Genomic DNA, 20871 nt, shown 5'->3' with positions numbered 1-20871 from the left:
AAGTCACAGTAGGGTCTATCCTGATCCCAAAATCAAATCATGTGTGGCAAAATACTCTTTTGGCAAACCTTACAAGCCTAAGGTCATAAAACATTGTGGTTCCTAAATTCCTTCTTTAAATATACAGATGAGGGGAAGGAGCGCGCTAAAATCATGTAAGGCAGCATGAAGTTGCATAACACAAACATAGGACTCTCGGTACACTTTGTATGGCAGAGTGTCGTTGCTATAAAGGGAAGCACAGTCCTGCAATCCAAATAGATGTACAGACATCATGGGGACAAAAAAAATAGGTTTGAGCGAAGTGTGACCTATAGATGTAATAACGCTACATAGTTGAGCATGGATATATCCATTGTTGTGCAACCTACTTAATCATTAGCCAATTTTGGAAGCCTAAGTTGAATAGTTAAACTCATCTATCTTTTCAATACTAACAATATGGTTAGGAAAAGATATGAGAATCTGTTCTAAATGTTGATAATATACTTTTTTTCCTTTAAATCTGGAACAAAAATAATCTAAGGTGAGGGAGAAGTAGACTGGACCAGCAAACAACTCTAATTGATCTGCCACTACTACAGGTAGGAGCACATAAAGAAGGTGACCTGGGCACAGGTTAGTCGACTGTCTGGCACCACTGCACATGCTGCCATGTACCAACAGGAGTTTTGGTCAGAACAAGAGATAATATGCTTGTGTGAGCATGTCATGGGTGGTCTGCATCGGCTTTAGGATGGTTGGATAGAATGGCACAGCACAATCCCAACCTTATGTTTGCTGAAGCTAATGATAGTCATCGAAAAACTCAATAGAGGCAGCAGCACTAGAATAGTGCATCACCTAAAAAAACGGTTTCCCCAAGAAAGTATCATCCTAAGGCACAGTGCAATCCCAACCTTATGCTTGCTGAAGCTAATGATGGTCATCAAAAACTCACCAGAAGCAGCACTACAATAGTGCATGCAAACCTAAGAAAAAGGTTTCCCCAAGAAATTATCATCCTAAGGCAGTGGGTCAAGCCAACATAGTTTTGAAAAAGACTCTAGATACCATGTTAAACTATAGGAAAGAAACATTGATCTGAAATGGTATGTTTTATAGACAACATGGATGTTTTATTTATACTGAAAAAAAAAAATCAATACAATAAATGAAGGTGATATCCTCTAAAAGTAAAGACATGATAGGAAATATATAGTAATGTTCCCTAATAATACATATATAATCTAAATATTCTTCATTATATAGGATCTGCTCCTTATAACAAGTATGGGATGATTGAGGAATAGCATCATGGCCATACATATGTTTGGTTTGAAAAAAAAGGAGTATGAAAGACGTGTATTTAAATTTGAAAATTTTATTGCAGAAGATAAAAATAGGGTTCGGAGGGCACAAAGAAAGTTCATGAGAAAGAACTTCAAGAAACCAAAATCTTCCAAAGTTTTCCCTCAATTAAAAATTTTAAAACTTCCTCCTCCCTTAATTTGTCCTCTCATCTAGTCAAAACAAAGGCTTAATGCTTTTTTTCCTATTTTCCTTATCTTCTCCCTCAATCTTTCTACTTTTCTTGGCTTGTCCAGCCCCATCCAAAGCTAATGTATATACTGCAATAACTAGAATAAAAGCCTCCAGTGACTAAGACAAAATTTCAACATGATTTAAGCATGCTTGGTTCAGATTAATTTTGGATAAAAAAATCATATCCTTTTCAAATGTTCTCATATTCAACTTTTCTTGCCATATCCAGCACAATGCAAAGCAAGTGAATATACTGCAATAACTACCATAGTAAAAAGTAACCTTCACTGGCCAAGACAAAATTTCAACATGATTTAACACATGTTTGGTCGAAATTAATACTGGAAAAAGAATCACATACTTTTCAATGTAAACGATATAATAAACAACTACTTCTCTAAAATAACTAAAAAACCAACATGTAATTGACATTTACTTAAAGAATTTATTTTCCACCGAATCTACCTTGTCAAGTGCAAGAATTTTCGTCCAAATAAATACAAGGATCTGTCGTAGTTCTGGTGTTGTTGTTTGTAATAGCTTTAGAACATAAGGAAATATTCCAACAGATAATGCCTACACATAAAAAACTGGGTAGTAAGTTCTCGTAAACCTTTATAGATAAATAAATAAATATATAAATAGGTATTCAACAATAGTTGATGAATCTAGAGAAAAACTACCAGATCAACCGCCCATGGCCCCATATCAAGGAACCTTCCAAGCAGCACTAAGGCCCGAAAGCGATGGCATTGACTAAGTAAAACCTGATACAGGAACAATGCATGGAAAAGGTATAAACAACTGGCAAAATATTTTCCCAGAAGTATAAAGTACACTTATTGTGAAAAAAAAAGGAAAAAATAATTCGAGTCAATAGAGCACAAAGAAAGATTGAAAGGTCATTTTGCAAATGATCCAAGGGTACAATTTCTGAACCTATATAGAATCAAGAAATAGGAAGATGATTGCCAAGTCAAACAAATTGCAAAATAATTCCTTAAATAAATGAATAGTAAATAATTAAGACAAGAATTGACCATAACACACTTTCAGAAAAAACATTTTAGGACAATTACAGTAATGTATGTTGAATGAACAAAACAACAGTAATGTCCATTGCCATTACAGCTAGATGTGGCTAGACCTGTTGTTAAGAGAGTAGATGCTCACAACAAATACATCATTTAGACAAATGTCCATCACAAGGATGATAATAACAAACACTTACCCATCAAAAAGTTAATAAGGAACAGGAACACAGTTGATTTCATAAAAACATGTAACCTACCTACAAGAGTATTATGAAGCAACACAATGGCTCAAAAGGAAACAAAGTCAAAAAAAAAAGATCGCACCTGAAGAACTATAGGCAACTGCTCTGGTGGTTTCTTATGTTCAGAACCATGGTCAAGCCATACCTCAAATGCTGTCAACTGCTCAGTGAAAAATGTACTAGGCTGATAGAGAAAATAACATACTTCATCAGGTAAGCTTAAAACTCAATACATAATCCTTCGTATGGCAACTATTCCTTGCCAAATCAGAATACCTTAACTATTTTTTTATTATTTAATATTCAATATCAGAACGAACTCTACATCAAAGTTATTACAAAAAATAAATCCAGAATTCCAGATACCTGAAATTCAGCATTAGGATCCTCAACTAAAGATGGAAGTTGAGAGAGGCACAGCTCAGCAGCCATGTCCCATGCATCCCTGAAGTGTGGAGAAAAAACATAAACTGTAGAAAAATTTCGCAACACAAAAATATCATAACAATAATCACCAACAATACCACATATGATGCTGGTGGGTTGGAGGTAACATCGGGTGAGAAACAGGAGAACAATTTGCAGATCGCATGATTCGCTCAGCAAGTAGAAAATTCCGAAACAGACTAGCAACAAGCAAATCCTGTCTAAACAGTCTTTGAAAAAGATCTGCAGGAAAAAATAATTATCAATATAAGATAAAAAGATACCAACTAAAATTGCTTGCTAAATAACTGGAATTCAAAAAGAAACTTTTGCAATTTAGTAAGTCAGTGAAAATGACAGGGAGGGTTGAGACCCACCATGGGGAAGAACGTTCCAGGCAATTGTATCAGTTACTGCTGTAAAGATCCAATTCAATTCACCTAGAAGTGTCTTTCGGTCATTAGGACGGCCAGGGATCTTGTCTATAAGTGAATAATCAAGTGATTCACGAAGTAATGATCGTGTACAAAACCTAGAGAAATTTACATCACAAAAAAGTTATCAATAACCAGTTTGCTGAGATACACAATTATCACTTACCAACCCTAGAAAGTTCAGGAGCTATAGAAAATGAGGACAGTTAAGTTAGTATTGCAAATGTAGATGTTGGGCATATAATCAATTTCATAGTGAAAAAAACATCTGTATCATGGCTTTTTTCTTCTATAACTACTGCAGTTAACAAAAAGCCCAGCTGCAAAAGTTACAATAAAGATAATAAATCAGTTAAGCGCAGCAATACTCCTAAGGGGAACTGTATCATAAAAACTGACATTTATGATTCTGGATTATGATGAATACAATCCGCCATCATGAAATGATATTAGATAAAAGTAGTTAAGTAAAGGTCACATATGGGAAAGTATGATCAGATTGAAGATTGGGAGGGTAATGTAAAACAATTCATGTCACAAAAGTGTTCATTATTTAGAAGTCCATGCACAATGCTTTCAAAATTCATGCATAATGCTATTATGTTTAAAAGAATAATAATAATAAGGTATGCTAAACCTGCGTGAATGTTTCATATTAAACATTCTAAACAAGATAAACTAAGTAGGAATTAATGAGAAGTTTCACCATCGCAATGCCATCTTTATAGGCGTTGTAAGGCATGATGTAAACACATCAGCAGGGAATTCTGCACTCTGAGGCAAAGTTTCGTGTGCTTCACATGCTGCAAGCAGAATACAATCCCTTTGGGACACAGTGGAGTTGGAAGCACTCCATTCATGAAGCTTATCAATGACAAGTCCAGTAACAAATTTGGCAGTCCAAAAAAGACAAAATCAGTAGCAATACATTTGGAATTTTTTATAAGTATTTAATAACATGGTTTTGTGTGGATACCTCAATGAAGGAATTCACAATCATCCCAGCTGCAGAGCAATCAAAAACATAAATTGATGGGGTCTTCAGCCAAGAATCAAGTTCATTGATGGGTAATGGGATATACTGCGTATAACTCTGCATAATATATGATGAAAATGAGAATAGGAATGTCTTGTAGCTATTCTCATGATATTGTGACTTAGGGCATTATACTCAATTGGAACCCATGATATCTAGCAGCAAAAGTTAAACTAATCAGGCATTTGCGATAGGATACAATTCCAGTTTAGTTTTAACCTTTTATCAGCTATTATCTATCAGTTATTGTCGATGTAAGGTCAGGAGTACAAAATTTTGCCTTTTCTAAGATAATGATTATTGTGACCTCTTCTCATGTAACAAAATAAATAGCACTTACGTTTATTTACTGTTTTTTTATGATTATTTAATATATCCCTTATTGCACTTGCTAAACAAAATCTGAGCAAAAGCATGAAAGTAAAATAAGTAAAATACAATATACTCATCATGCCTACAATAAATAGTGAAAGGCTTTCTTACCCACTTGCTTCTCATACTTTTCCCACCCTATTTTGCTTCTATTCATGGTTTGTCCTACTTTCACAGTCACTCATTTTCCATTCTCCCATTTTTATCTTTATACTAATTTTCTCGACTGATAACGGCACATTTTTAAAGAGGTGAGAACCTATACACACACAAGGTAGTCAAACTCCAAAGTTTACCTAAACTTGTGCAAGCTTCACAAAGTAACAAGATTTTACTTCAAGCAATAAAATACTTATAAATAGCATAATAATTCAATATTATATGATGTTATAAATAACACTTTTATATTTTTTACTGTAATATTATCATTAGTTGATCATAATATATACTTTTTTAAAGTTTTTTATACTTTTTCAATATTATTATCCCTTTATCCTTACTCAAGTTGATCATATAAGATACTATGCTTTGCATAAAAACAGTTGTTGGACGTAAACTGAGGTCCAATTGTCCAAAATATAGCAAGAGAGGAGTAAAAAATCAAGCCCCAATGACTCAATCACTAATTTGTAGTTTGCACCAGCCCTATATATGAAACTGGACAAGAGAAAGGAAATGGGACAGAAGTGAGATCGCAAAGTGTCAAGGAGAATCAGAAACACAAAACGGAGCAGAGCTGAGAAAGACACCAAGAGAGATTTGTTTGTACAATAGAACACAACACCAACACCTAAAACAGACAGAAACTTGTGAGAGAACCAATGAACCATAAAATTGTTCCCTAGAAACAAACAAATCTGCCGTCATTATTGGCTCTTTTCTAATGTTCAACTATCTTGCTGAATCAACTCTAAACTCATGATTTTACACTAGTTTGAGCAAGTATGCTCGTGTTTACATGAGTTAACTAGATTTGAGGGTGTAGGAACATAAATTCAGACAAATTAACAAGTTGACTGGCAATTTTGGTAACCAAGCACGCCCACTTTTTTTCAACTAGGCCTATATTGCTAGTATGAAGAGAACAATATCTGATTTATAAAGTAACTACCTCGCATCAAGAACTAAGAAAATACAAACATTGACCTTATTGAAGACCCAGATTTCACCATTAGCGGTTGGTTTTGGGACACCATGCCCATTGTAATGGAATAAAACTCTTTCTGACTTTGCATATCTACGACAAGTAGTACAAAGTTTCTTCACCTCATCCACTGTCGGGTCAAGTTGACATTTATAGCGGGCCTGTAAAGATCTCAAAAAAGTTAACTACAAAACAATTTCAAAGATAACATGAGCATAAGGTACCCAGTTAAACATTTCCCACCTTTGGTTGCCATCTTTCATACTGACTGCTTAAGGTTTTTCCAATTGACTCCAATGCCTTTTGCGGTGCCATAGAAAATGGATCTGCAGTATTGAACAAGGTAAGCACCAAAAACTGTTAGCAGCTTAATCATGGTCGCAAGCCTCCAAAGTTTTGATACGTCACAAAGATTCTACTCAACCCATTCAGCTACATTTTTTATCAACAAGTTGCAAATAACTCTAAATAACTAGGCTGGGGATCAAAAAGTTAATGGGTGGATAAAAAGTTGAAGACAAGTATGAATTAAAGAGTTCATCCATAAAATATAAATGCAAAATAGCACACATAAAAAATATGAACTTGTAAAAATAAATAGTTAATAACAAAAACAAGTCATATAATATTATTAAGAAGCCCAATGCTATTTCCAAACATGAATTGAGCAAAAATAATGCAAAATATATCAAATCCAGGAAACAACTTGAGTGTACAAACTACAGAAAACAATTAAATAAAATGAGATGAAAGGTAACAAGAGACCTATCCAGCACTCCATTCTAGCACAGGGAGATATCTTTATTACATCTGGTGGGTCCACACTAATGTTCAAACATAATACTAGAGCTACACATCCTGTCTTCATCTGCACCAAAAAATTAGAGTTAAACTGGAGCATAAATCCTACAATAGATATAACATATAAACATCTTCAAGAAGTATTTAAAACATCTTAGAGGAATAAACAGACACTTCGATGAAAATATATTTTTGATTATGAAGAAAAATGTTAAATATCAATATAATTTATACCAGAAATCCATTGCAAAGGAAGACTATTATTCAAGAAATCCTACTAAATGGGAGAAAATTTATCTTCAAAATTGAGCATCACCCTACCCTCTCCCAAAAATGCATCGAACCAACAGTATAAAACTTATCAGAAAAGTAAACCACGTTAATGCATTTCACATTTCGTTATGTCTTATTTAAAATGCAGGAAGAAATTATATTTTATTGAGTAGAGAACAACCCCTTCGTTGAATCTTCACTCCAAAGTTACATCCACAACTGTAATAAGACAGATTGAAAACTTGCAAATGCCGAACAGCCAGAATATCTGAAACTACCATGCTATCAGTACCTTTAGAAAATTAGTTGTCAATCAACTACTCATGTTGAAGAAGCTTCTACTTTTATTTTAACAAAACGCAATTGCACTAGTTGCAAAAAAAGAACAAGGGAAAATTGCAAGTGCCGAACAGCCAAAATATCCGAAACTGCCATGCTATCAATACCTTTAGAAAATTAGTTGTCAATCAACTACTCATGTTGAAGAAGCTTCGACTTCTTTTTTTAACAAAACGCAATTGCACTAGTTGCAAAAAAAGAACAAGGGTATAATTAAAGATAATTGGCAAACTGCTAACACAAAATTTACAGTAGAAAGAATCAGACTACGCAAAAGGTGACCTGCTTATTTCACATTTTTAACAAGGGATGAAGTTTAAATCAATGCTCCTTACAAAAAATCATATACTTAATTTTTCATATGTGTACACTTGGACTAAAATCCACCTCTGTCAAGGGTCAAGCAATTTCAACCAATATAGAAAGCTAGAAACCTGCATTTGATGTAAACAAGCCACTTCCTAATGCAAGCTACCAGGATTTACACAAGTCCCCTAAAAAGAGACATGTAAACAATTTTCCCCACCGCCCATTACGAAAGCACTAATTTAGTCAAGCAAATTCCAGGATAATTCATCCACTTTTACAGCCAAATCTTTAGCAAAATAAGAATTCATGAAACACCAAGCACACAATTAATAGAAGAAATTTCCCCAATGCAAGTATCAATCAGGTCCACTACTATAACGTTATCATTATTTTGAATTGATCAAATTCAAGATCCGCTGAACTACACAGTGCACTCTGGATAGTAAAGAAAGAATCCGCATTAAAACCCACAAACATCACAGAACTCATTCGATTTTCTCATTAATCATTGGTTCAGTTTCACTCAGCATTTCACTTTTGCACTTCAGAGGATCCAGACCCGTCTTAACAAAACTTAATGTTTAACAGGTCAAACATTTTACGTCCTTGACAAGTCCCAAACAACATTATCACATACACAAACATAGTAAAACAAAGGCATCCATTCACAGTCACCAATGCTGCCACTGCATTGACCTAAACGCCTTTTTTCTCTACATTTCCAAATTTCTGTCACGCAGAACGACACACTACTAACAATTTTCCAATATATAGGTAACGAAAATCGCAAATCACCGATTCATCACAGTAAAATGCATATAATACCAACAAGGTAAACAAACAACAACTGAATCAAACTTTCCAGAGCGATTGAACTGACCCTATCCTTGGGTCGCCACTTGGAGACTAGGCCGCTGTCGGAGGGGCCAGCGGGGACGGCGCCCTCGAAGGCTTCGTGGCGGAGCTCGCAGAGGACCACAGTCTGCGGCAGGTAGGCCATGCTGGTGGCGCCATTCCCGGTGTAGTTGCCGCTGCTGCTAGCGATGGCGGCTTCAGAGTCGCCGCGGTTCGCGAAATCGGCATCGTCAGTGTTGTTACTGGCGGTGACGACGGCGACGGAGGAGGAAGAAGAGGAGGCGGTGGAATCGTCGTGGTGGTTCTGGTTGGGAACGACGAGAACAGTGGATTGTGAAAAGCGAGAGGCCATCAAATCTCCCAATGCCATCCAAATCAGAAACCCTCCTCAGTGATCGTACATGGAATAGGGGAGGGTTTTGACGCGGAGGGAACCCTAGCTTTTGGCAGGATGAAGAATATGAAGATGATGATGGTGACGTTGAAGACGATGATAGTGATGGTTATGGTGGCGGTTGTGTTGATGATGATGGTAGACAAGGTGATGATGGTGATGATGAAGAAGAAGGGGGCGCATAGAACAGTGGCGGCAGGCACTGTCTCTCCTCGAAGGGAAACGGAAACGAGTGATACAAATTGCGATTTTGTGAAACCAAACCGAGAGAAAAAAATTTTGGGGGAATTTAATAAACTTTTCTTTTTTGGAACGGGAAAAAAAAATAAATTGAAAATTTGCCTCAGACAGCCTATTCTTCTCTTTATTTTCAAAAACAACTGTTCTTAATTAATTATTAACTACATTGTCATATTTTATTACATAAGCCTAACGTCACTAATGATGATAATAAAAAATTAATTGGATAGTGGGAGCATTACAATTAGAATCACGGAAAAATATGGTGTGATTTATCAGCATTTTACAAATTAGCGTAACACTGCTAATATAACAAATATAATATATATATATATATATATATTCAGTTCCGTCATTTCATATTTAAAATATTTTTAATTATTTTTATTTTATTAAGGTTATACTTTAAATCGGTGATATATTTTGAATTTGGTGATGATACATGTATAATACAAATAGAGTGGGAGAAAGCCGTTTGGATTTGGCGATGTATGCTATTATACAAGAATGGAACAATTTTATTATACTGTAAAAATAGGATAAAACCTCTTATTATACAATGATATGTTTCTGCTCATTTCATTTAATTACTCATTTCTTTTTAGAAAAGAATATATAAGAAGTATCAATTTTCTCACTATAACATGTAACGAATAATAAAAATATCAATAAATAAAGCAAATTCACGTCAATAACACTCTTACCTCTTGCTTAATTATAACACTTGTTAATCAAAATTACTCTTATGCAATAAAGAAAATATAAATAATAAACATAAACTTAAAACTATATCACTATTTACACAATTGGAGTCTCATCCCCTCTCCCACATCAATTTTTTTTTTTTACATGAAACAATTATATCACACTGTTTTTGCATACCATGTCTTAACATCCAAATTGATATATGCACCACCCTTTTTATTTTCCATTCACTCTCCTAACTTATTTGCATATACATAGAATCCAGATTCTCTACTGATTTTTTTAGTATTGTTTTCTATTGAACATTAAAAATGCACTGTATTGATCTTTTAAATATCTTTTTAATATATTTTAAAACGTCAATATTAGTGATAATCAGTGTATTATGAAAATATAGTAAAGAAACAACACAAAAAAAATCAGAATCCAAATTCATATACATACTTATGTCCTAATGCAAAGCATTGGACTAATGCACTATTACTATTGTATGTATAAAGGCCATTTGTCCTTACCAATCAGGTTATCAGTTAGCATGTTAAATCACATTCTATCTACAAAAACATTTTTTCCACCATTTTGCATATGTTTCTTTCTTTCCATATACATCATGTAATTGCAAACCAGATAATACCTTATAGCTCTTCACTAAACATGTTTTCTTGACAATGCTGCCAAATGTTATATTATCTTCCTAACTTAAAATTATTTAATACAAAAGTGTGGTTAGAGTAGATTGTACCTCGAATGATAATTTTCATATATATGTTATAATTCTTATCTGACACACATTTTGTTAATGGTCATGTAAGGTTTATTCATAGAGATAGATAATCCTACCAGTTGTCAAGATGATTTCTAAATAATGTTTGCTCTTCATCAAAATTATGAAGAGGGATTTGCTCAACTTGAATCTAACAAATTGTATTATGGTGAGAAACAATCTTAGTTATGAGCTCTCAAAACCATTTATAATATCGAGAAGGACATATAATGAAGAAAAGAAGAATATATTAAACTATGAAATGCAATATGTTTACGCTAGATTGCAAATGATCGAAGTAAATGTATAAAGGGATATTAAGAGCCTAACTAGAGATGTTAACGGGACGGATAAGGTATAAGTATTAGTTTCCTCGTACTCTACATGCTGGATAAATACATGTTCCATACTCGTTTTCATATTCGTGCGGATATCCGTTATGTGGATACCTACATATTTTTTTAATATCTACAAATATCCATAAGTACCCGCAGATATTTACAAAAAAAAAAATATTTAACAACATATTTTAATCATAAATTAAATAATACAATACATAAATTCATAAATTTCAAATAATTTATTTAAATAGTGTTAAATAGGGAGGTCAACGAGGTAGGTAAGGTATGTGTAATAGTTTCCTCACATCTTACCCGCTAGATAAATATTCGCCATGTACCTGTCTTTATATCGATGCGGATATCTGTTATGCGATACGCGCATATTTTTTTTAATATCCATGTGTATCGCAAGTATTTAAAAAATTAAAATTAAAATAATTTACAATATATTTTAACCATAAATTCAAATAGAATACAATACATAACATTTATACATTTAAAACAAAGTTCAAATAATCTATTTAAATATTATTGAATGATAATTTACAAAGAAAAAATATTGTATTTTAAAACCCATTTATACATATTTAATCATTTTTTAAATTTAAATTAAAGTATAGCGGGTACAAATATCTATGGGTACGGATACTATGATACACATACTCATCCCATTAACATCCAGTATAAAAAACAGCATCAAGAACAAAATATATATATATTTCTTAGTGTAATTGAGTTAATAGATTATAAGGGCATTCCTATTAATAATGTTGCGATTAATAACACTACTTTTTCACTAGTCTTAGAAAAAATAGACTCCATATATTACGAATTATCATTACAACAGTAAAGTGGATAACAATAAAAAAAAAAAAAAAGTTATATCGGCTAGGTTTGGTTAAACCTTCATGTTTAAGAAGCATGATGTTATTGATAAATACCCAAGTAGTTATTGTATAAAAATTATCATATTTTTCTCATAGAAGTTATAATTTGGAGTTACCGGAATGATTTAACCATCCAAGTGATAGAGAATTTAAATGAAACTTATCATGTTCAGATTGTACATTCTTTATCTCGGTAAGTGTCACATAGAGTTATCGCCTCTTTTGACAAATATATCAATTGAAAATGTTCTTTTTCTCTTTTTTTTTTTTCTTTGGAGACAAGTAGTAGGTTGAATGAAAAGAAAATTATTAAGAAATATGAATTTTCTGGTTGCTTTATAATGATACTTTGAGTCAACTAAGGCGAATTTGGTTCTTATGGAATTCCAAGGTGGAGTTTTTTGGAATTTTATACATCATGTTCACATGAAAGTTAATTAAAATATTTTCGATAATTGAATTTTAATCGTGGTTTACAGTAGTTCATAAAGCCAATGTCATAAATGTAGGATGCGTCATAGGAATTAGCATGTCAAATTGGGGTTCGCTCAGATTTTGGGGTTGCTCCCTGTTTGGAGTCTCGCCCAGGCGAGAGTGACTCGCCTAAGCGAGATTACTCTCTAGCTCAAGCGAGATCCTTTAGCCTGAGCGAGTTTCACTGTAGTGTTGGATTGTTTTCTCTGTTTTTGATGAAATGAAGTTATGCTAAGTGGACTGATATTAATAATTGCCTATTATGTATGTGAGCTTTATGATTAATAGTCTATTTGATGATAATTGTGGAAATCTAGTTAATTGAGAATGTGTGGAGTTGGGATTTCAAGGGAAATTCTAAGGAAGATGGTTTTAGTGAATGTAAGGACATGAGGACTCATATTGGTGGTATCCTTACGCTCCTAATAACCATTAAGACTTATATAGAGTATAATGGATTATGCCGGGAGGAGTAGCAGGAGGTCCTAGTCTATGGACCCGATCCGTCATAGACACGAAGGGGACTTACCGTAGGAATGGTTGGGTGAATACCCCTTGTGCATAAAACTCTGTAGAGTTTGGGAATCGTCACAAGTGCAAGCCATCGAGAGCTCCAATGTCACTTACACAATCCGGATGTCGAGTCTAGAATGATGATGGTGTGTCGGGGCTGAGGTGATTTGAATAATCTGATGATGGCGTGCTAGACATTGATTGATGCTTAACTAGTAAATTGCATGATTTCTTGTTATTTAAAGTTAACTTACCCTTCTTGCATTTGTTTGTTCTGTGTGTCTTTCTATTTTTGCAATGATCGCTCTTGATGAATGGTGTGAACAGTTAATAGTGCAGGTGAGGATACACCCCTCCTGGACAGGAGTTGAGTGAGTTTTTGGACGTTTCCAGCAGGAGTGGTTATCTGTTGTTCCTCTTAGATGCTTAGGGTGTTTTGTAACCCTTTTGTTTAGTATAGACTGTATGTATAGACAGTATATGCATAATTATTTTGAGGATGACTGTATCGTTACCTTATACTGGCCTATTGCTATCATCTGCTTCTGAATTATTAAAATTTAATGTTTTGTTTAATAGTATAAAAACTATGAAAACGGGATGTTACAAATAACTTTAACATCTATCCAAATTTTCCATCATTATAAAAATGTTTTCTCCCATCATTCTTAATTAACACTTGTTTTCCTAGTGCATAAACACATTAAGGAAAGTATCTATTAAAGTATAAATTGTTTTGGAGTTGAGAATTGTTTTTTTTTTTTTGGCAATTCTTTCATTTGTTTTTGTGTTTTATGTTATTGCATGTTTTTCATTGAATTTCTAAATTTGTGTGAATTTAATATTTCTATCATTCTTGGTGTTGAGTTTTCATGACTTGGAATTCAATCATTCTTGCATATTTTGTGTAATGAGTAGCCTTTGGTTAAAAAAATATTCTTTATTATATTTCACCATTTTACCTAGGCATGGCCAAAATTATTATGAAGATTTTTTTTTTTATATATTAATGACATGCAGTTTCAAGTAATAAAAATAAGAGGCATGTCAAAATTTTGCAATGCTAAAAAATATCAAACCTCAGAAAGGCTTTTGAGTCAATAATTATATAGAATTTTTAAAATCATTGATGCAAGTCGATGTTTATTTTTTCCTTTCTAAAGAGTGCATATACATAATTCATGCTAACTTAAGATTTCTTACCAGAATTTTGAGATCTTGTTGATGTTAACCACACTACACATGAAAACTTATTTTCATTGATATATGGAAGTGAATTATTATTCACATTTTGTTATATTTGAACTTTATGTGAGAAAGTTCATCCCTTAAAAATTGAACTTATTTTAATATTGACTAGTGTATATTTTTCAAATATGAATAAACATTTCATTTATCATCATTTACACAAACTTCACAATCTACAAAACTCTTAAATTAATATACCTACATACATTCTTCACTACACACGAAACATTAATGGTATTTTCTATAATTTATCATTTCATCAAACTAAAGTGATGCCTAAGTAAAACTAGGATTTAGAATTAAGAAGACATTGCCTCAATATTTTCTTCTGCAGGTGGTGGTGGTAGTGTGTTAGATGACGCAGAACCTTCAGATTTTGTAGCTGCTAAAGTACTATATTTCTTAAGCACCCTATCTTTGTTTTTATTCCACCATTCTTCTGCTTGACGTTCACGGAACCTTCGTTTACTACATAAAAAATATGTATAAATATCTTCAAAAATTAAGAACATGAAGATAGAATAATTGTAAAAAAAGCTGTATCATGTCACATCACAGAATTCTCATAATCAACTAAAAACTTATGTAAACATGATCATATCTAAGAATGAAAACTATCTAAGAATGCAAATCTAATACCTTGTTCATCATTCATGCAATGTATTTATTAATCATTATCATATATAAATGCAATTATTGTCTTAGTTTACTCACAAGAACACAAAGAAACTAAATATACATATACATGTTTTCATATAAAGATAAAACTATTGCTATATTTATGAAGTTACTGGTTGTATAAGAATTCAAACATAACCACAATGCATGTTCACAAAGAAATTGAAACTTGCTGCATAAAAAATAAATAACGACAGTACCTGAATCTAACTCGTTTGAAAGCCTTGACACCATTAGGCTTTACTGTTAATGTTACATATACACCAGGTTCAAATTGTTCAATGACTTGTGTTTCTCCTTCTCTCATTGATCTTGAAGGTTCTCTTAGAGAGTTTTGTAAAGACATTGATGCTTCATTATTTGATAAATATGAGTTGTTACTGTCTTGAAGAACATTTCCTTCATCTCGTGATGATGATTCAACTCCTTCAGTTTCATTATTTTCGTATTGCAATTTAGAAGAACTATCATATGAGTCAAGTTTATTAGGATAATTTTGTTGTTGAGAAGTGTTACTTAGCATTTCAGATTCTGAAGTAACTCTCAGAAAATCTTCAGCTCCAGTAAGTATGGTTTTCCAATTTTCATTATCTAAAGCTTCTGGTGGCAACTTCTCCATCATTTCCTTCATCTGGTTAAAATGAAAAACAGATAAACTAAGTCTATATGATTCTAAATTCATGTTGATTTGTTTATTTATCACGAGGCAACATTCGGAGCCATGAAAATAAACTTGAATAAATCCTCAAGTTCAAATACAACCTTGGAATATACAGAACAAAACATACCTGATCTAAGGTAGACTTAAAAAACTCTTTGGTAGTTTTATGTTTAGAAGATTCCTTTAAAGACAAGGAAGTAGCTTCCCTAACATTTTTCTGAAGCTTTTCCATTTCCATGCCTCTTTTTTGCTTCAGACTTCGTAACTGAGTGAAAAAGAAATCCATAAAAACATGTTAATGATGTGATGTATGCATTGTTTGAGTAATATTGAAAGACAGTGTAGTAAATTTACCTGGTTTTGCAGCACTGAAACTTCTTGATTTAGAAGTTCATTTGACTTCCTCAAACTTTCAATGAGACTTCTAGAAAATCCTGTTCGAGAACGTGGTGAGCTTGGCCTTCTTGTATGAGGAGATGATGGTCTTGCAGGTGAAATTGGTGGTGGATTAGAAGATATAGCAGACCTCATAACGTTTTGAGAGGGACTCATTGAATTTGAAAATGTAATCTCATTCAATTGTAGTAGTGGTTGAATCTGTGAAGATGGACACATGGAAGGATAATCATATTTGTTTCCCAGCTTATTAGCCAATATTTGATGATATTTTACTGGTTCTGTGATTGGAGGCAGAATAAGTCTTGAAGACTTAATCTCTCCAGTGCCAAATCTTTCCCTGGAATCCATGGAACTGCGAGGTGCAGAAGTAGTAGCAGTAATTTTTCTATTGAGATTTGCACTAGCACATGCCTCAACAGCTTTGAGTTTATTATAACAAGAGTCACACACACGATGTGGTTTTCCTGGTGTTGGAGCCAATGCTGCTTTTAGAACTTTTCTTGAACTGCAACCATGACAATGCACTAATCCACAATTATAACAATTGTGTCTCTTTCTAGTGAAACCAAATGGTTGTCTACAACCAGTGCAAATAGATTGATCAACTCCAGAGACCCATTTGTGAATGCATATGCAAGATGTAAAGTTTGAGCCACAAGAAATATTCTTCACATGTCTATCTTTCAAGGATTCCACTAATGTTGGAGACTTTCTATCTTCTATGTCTCCATGTCCCAATCTTCCATTAGCACCTTTCCCCCATGTATATAGTTCACTTCTTGATGTTAAAGCTGCAACATGATGTGACCCACATGATATTTCCTCAACAAATTCACCCACTAATTTATCTTGTACCAGGATAGGTACTTTTCCATCAGCTAAAGGATTTCCCAATTGGCCATTTTCAGTGTTTCCCATGGTGAACACATGACCAGATGTAGTGAGGGCAACAGTCATAGTGTGCCCACAAGCTATTTGATGAAAGTTGTATTCGATAAGTGTAGAGACACAGGTTGGTTGAAGGTATGTTTCCTTATTTCCATGTCCCAAACGATATTTGTCACCATCTCCCCAAGTGAAAAGCTTTCTGGATAAAACATTCGAACCAGACTGAAAAGTAACCTCTACAATGGCTGCAGTATGCCATACTCCACATGAAACCTTAATAGTTTTCAATCCACTCAACAATTGCACCTCTTTTGGATACGATACACTCTGTCTATTTCCATGACCCAACACACCAAATGTTCCATCACCAAAGGTAAAGAGTTTTCCATTAGAAGTTGCTAATGCTGAATGCCATGTGCCACATGATATAGATATAACTTGAAGCCCTTCAAGAGGACCACTAACCTTCTTCGGTATCCAATGGCTAACATCAGTTCCATGTCCGAGAAGTCCAACATTATATGTACCATCACCCCATGAGAAAAGATCATCAGAAGTAGACACACCGCATGTATGATTCTCTCCACAAGCAACAAAATCCATGTTGGTAACTGCCAGAAACTCAACAAGATGAGGACGAACAAAATCTCTGTCAGTTCCATGACCAAGTCTCCCCCCAGATTCTTCTCCCCACGTAAAAACCTCTCCTTGTCTTGTTACTAAAGCAATGTGTCGCATTCCTGATGCAATCTGTTGAACATCAAGAACAACACTTGACTCCAATGGTTTGGGAATCAAAACATCTGTTGTAGAAGGGGGTTGAGGACCGAAAGCATCATGCGAAGCCCCATCTGCCCAAACCTCTCCCCACACATAAACATCACCGAGTGATTCTATGTCATCTGGTCCTGATCCGGAACTTGAAACACTGGGTGTACTTGACACACTGATACGAAAACCATCTCCAATACTTGTTCTTGGTTGCATATTAGCACGCTCTAACCCCACATCTGTTCTTACCAAATTCAATGAACATTTATGAGTATCAAAATCAAAAGGGACATTGTTACCAGCAAAGCTTATAGCATATTGTAGTGTTGCAGCAAAAGGATGACCATTTCGGATTACATTAACACCATCCTGTTCAAACTTCACAACTACCTAATTAACACCCTCGCCAACTATGAAAAATTATTATTACATGAAACAAGTAGAGAAGTTTGATCTGAATCAGGTCCAGAAAACACACACATTTCACTTATCCTTTATCCTTTCCATGGATTAGGAATGAAAACAAGAGAGGAAAGAAAGAAAGAAAGAAAGAATCAATGAATAATGAACAGAAATGAATAACTCTCCCTTATTTCTTTCTATTTTTTACTTTATCTTAAACAAAATTCAAATTTTCACTTTCCTTTTTCCTTTTTCACTCTTTTATTTTCACTTCTTAGTCCAAAAAAGTTTCAATTCATTCATGTTACTATATATAAAATAAAATTAATAAACTCTTAAAAGAACAATTATTTAGTTCATGCTTATTTATTTAAAATTCAATCATTAATGTGTCATGTATTGATACTTAATTTTTTATAATTTATCAAACATGTTATCCTAAAAAGATGTTTTGTCTTGCCTTGTTTGTTGCATAAACTATTTTAAGCCTAATACATCCACTTATGTATTTTTTAACTTACTAGATAAATCTTTACTTCGTTCAAGTTTTAATGTTTTTTTTTTAATTTACAGTATAAATATGGTTTAAATAAAATTTTGGTCATTGTATTTTTCTCTATCTACAAATTTTGGTACATCAAATTTTAAAATATAGACAATATTGGTTCCCGTGTTTCAAACAACCTGTAATTTTGGTTCAACTCACTTTTTTTTTTTTTATATTTCCTATTATTTCTTATATTTTGATTAACTGAATCATTTTATAATGATATATTAAGAAAACATATTAGTTGTAGGACTCAATTGAAGTAAAATATAGCATATACTCACTCAAGGATTAAATAAAAACTATTACAATAAAAATTTCACACTTTCTAAAACAAGCAAATGTCTATATTTAAAATATGAAGACTAAATTTATGAATTAATCAAATAAGTGAAAAACAATGTGTTTTTAGACTATATTGTAAAAATAATTTAATGCGAAAGTCGTTTGAATAAAATATACTCATACTTTTATAAAGTATAATGAATATATTCATTCTAAATTTAATAAACTGATATTTTTTAATAATTTTAATTCAAATCTAATTAGATTTTAATAATTTTAATTATAAACTTATCATATATACTATCATTAAATTATTTTCAAAGTATATTTTTTCTCAAATAATTGTTAACAAGCATCATTGTTATCAAGTAATATAAGTTGTAATATTTAACAATCACAAATTATTAGTGAATGAAATAAACATGATTAATAAAATGGTATATTCTTGTAAAGTTATCACACATTTCATACTTTTCTTAGAGATTAATGAAGTCGATCATAGTCTACATTTGAATGCATATGAAAATAAATAAATGGAAAATAAAATAAAATCAACATTTAAATTCACATAATTACTACCTTGCTTAAAACTTGAGAATTAAAAAAAATTAGTCTCTAGTTGAAAATACATAAATAATAGTTATTGAAAAAGAAGAAAACATAAAGTATACAATATAAAGTGAACTACATTAACATTGCTTCTTGAAATGCATTTATACATAATTTTTTAAAATTTGTAAGAACTTTTAATTTGTGTTAAAAACATTTCATTATCATTTTTAATGCACCTTTAATTAGAGAAATCACTGATTTTGTAAAAAATAAAAGTTAAATAATGTAAATGTAGTAAAAAATATACTTATAATTTATTCTATAATATCACATAAATAATAGGTAATTAAGGAAAAAAAATCATGATTGAACATTTTCATGTTAAAACTCACATAAAAAAATTCACTTCCAACGCTTCTATTTAACTTTTCTGAAGAAATTAATGTCTTAAGGCCTCTAAACCATGTCTCTGTCTCATCTTTGTCCTTGCATATCTATAAATAAATAAAAATAATATAATCATTTTATTAAAATTTGACATAAAATTGAAAAATTAGAATGCAGTGTTAGTTTTTTTCTGACCAAATCAAGTGTTCGTGCCCCATTATTATAAACAAGTGAAAATGAAATATAATTCTTTTCTGGTTGCAAATATCTTCTAAAAACAGCCTACAAAGAAGTTATCACATAATTAAACGAGCGATGTTTAAAAGATTGTTAACACGAACACAAATGTCACAACATTCATAGTACCATGATAATCTATGAAATTGAAGATTATTATTACTTACAGTTCTTTGTCCAGAGATAATTTGAGAAACTGAAGATAATTTCAAATTCCTTTCCTTCTTATGAGAAATCCAAATCAACGTTTTCTCATCCTGTTAATTTCACTAGATATGAAATTATTTAGAGATATCAAAATCATCATACACAGCTTCACTTTACAAATAAGAATAATCATATTTATAATACTATATCTAAATTTAATTTAATGCAAAAATCTCACCAAAGAAAGTTTGAATGAACAAACTTTTGGCTTCGTCTTTCGACTGTACTTTATCAATTGAGTTCCTTTCTTCAAAGTAACGAGTATCTTTGTAAAATTAAAAAAAAAATGTAAATCCTCATTAGTGATGGATGATGGATTGAAGAAAAATAATCCTTAATAAAATGTTACATCAATTAATTATGTGGCTTATTGAAACATAAACACAAAAGTTTTTCCATTAAAAAAAAAAAAGAACAAATCTTAAAGAAATTTAGGTGAAACTAACTTGGTCAACATCACGTTCAAGACTCCAATAACTAGCAGGTTCTGCCATTCCATCTGA

The 20871-nt window shown here is 32.5% G+C and overlaps 2 protein-coding genes across 4 annotated transcripts in view; both read right to left on the bottom strand.

The window, feature by feature from the left end:
* Nucleotides 1-9454, bottom strand: part of LOC114183537 (regulatory-associated protein of TOR 1-like) — an 18330-nt gene extending 8876 nt beyond the window's left edge. Inside the window, exons 1-12 of the mRNA XM_028070590.1 lie at nucleotides 8815-9454; nucleotides 6978-7080; nucleotides 6456-6538; nucleotides 6215-6373; nucleotides 4637-4753; nucleotides 4367-4524; nucleotides 3604-3758; nucleotides 3325-3469; nucleotides 3167-3245; nucleotides 2883-2984; nucleotides 2208-2291; nucleotides 1990-2100 (exon numbers count right to left, since the gene is read on the bottom strand). Coding sequence (XP_027926391.1) covers nucleotides 1990-2100; nucleotides 2208-2291; nucleotides 2883-2984; nucleotides 3167-3245; nucleotides 3325-3469; nucleotides 3604-3758; nucleotides 4367-4524; nucleotides 4637-4753; nucleotides 6215-6373; nucleotides 6456-6538; nucleotides 6978-7080; nucleotides 8815-9159 — 1641 coding nt within the window. The 5' untranslated portion in view covers nucleotides 9160-9454. The remainder of the gene's footprint in view (nucleotides 1-1989; nucleotides 2101-2207; nucleotides 2292-2882; nucleotides 2985-3166; nucleotides 3246-3324; nucleotides 3470-3603; nucleotides 3759-4366; nucleotides 4525-4636; nucleotides 4754-6214; nucleotides 6374-6455; nucleotides 6539-6977; nucleotides 7081-8814) is intronic.
* On the bottom strand, nucleotides 9293-20871 carry LOC114183539 (PH, RCC1 and FYVE domains-containing protein 1-like). Of its 3 annotated transcripts, none has more exons than XM_028070593.1 (10): nucleotides 20815-20871; nucleotides 20547-20633; nucleotides 20329-20418; nucleotides 20120-20206; nucleotides 19930-20031; nucleotides 16048-18120; nucleotides 15821-15958; nucleotides 15233-15663; nucleotides 14671-14822; nucleotides 9293-9357 (listed from the first exon to the last, which is right to left on the bottom strand). In XM_028070593.1, the coding sequence occupies exons 1-10, from the start codon at nucleotides 20860-20862 to the stop codon at nucleotides 9293-9295; spliced, it is 3273 nt and encodes a 1090-aa protein (XP_027926394.1). In that variant the 5' UTR covers nucleotides 20863-20871. The 3 variants fall into 3 exon arrangements, with proteins under 3 accessions (XP_027926394.1, XP_027926392.1, XP_027926393.1); XM_028070591.1 differs by lacking the exon at nucleotides 9293-9357 and having other exon boundaries at nucleotides 14568-14822; nucleotides 15233-15416; nucleotides 15498-15663; nucleotides 20815-20862; XM_028070592.1 differs by lacking the exon at nucleotides 9293-9357 and having other exon boundaries at nucleotides 14568-14822; nucleotides 15233-15416; nucleotides 15498-15663; nucleotides 15821-15943; nucleotides 20815-20862.

Source organism: Vigna unguiculata, chromosome 5, assembly GCF_004118075.2.
Source record: "Vigna unguiculata cultivar IT97K-499-35 chromosome 5, ASM411807v1, whole genome shotgun sequence".
In the NCBI taxonomy this organism is placed as follows: domain Eukaryota; kingdom Viridiplantae; phylum Streptophyta; class Magnoliopsida; order Fabales; family Fabaceae; genus Vigna; species Vigna unguiculata.
Note: the sequence above shows the minus strand (reverse complement) of the source record. Positions and strands in the feature narration are given on the sequence as shown.

What these genes read in the sequence shown, in the direction of transcription:
- LOC114183539 (XM_028070593.1), bottom strand. Translation starts at nt 20,862, where the DNA reads ATGGCAGAACCTGCTAGTTATTGGAGTCTTGAACGTGATGTTGACCAA. An exon ending in TTATCTCTGGACAAAGAACT is followed by an intron (nt 20,207 to 20,328) that starts GTAAGTAATAAT and finishes ACTTCTTTGTAG; the next exon opens with GCTGTTTTTAGAAGATATTT. An exon ending in ACCTGCAGAAGAAAATATTG is followed by an intron (nt 9,358 to 14,670) that starts AGGCAATGTCTT and finishes TCTATGCGCCCC; the next exon opens with CTTCTTCTTCATCATCACCA.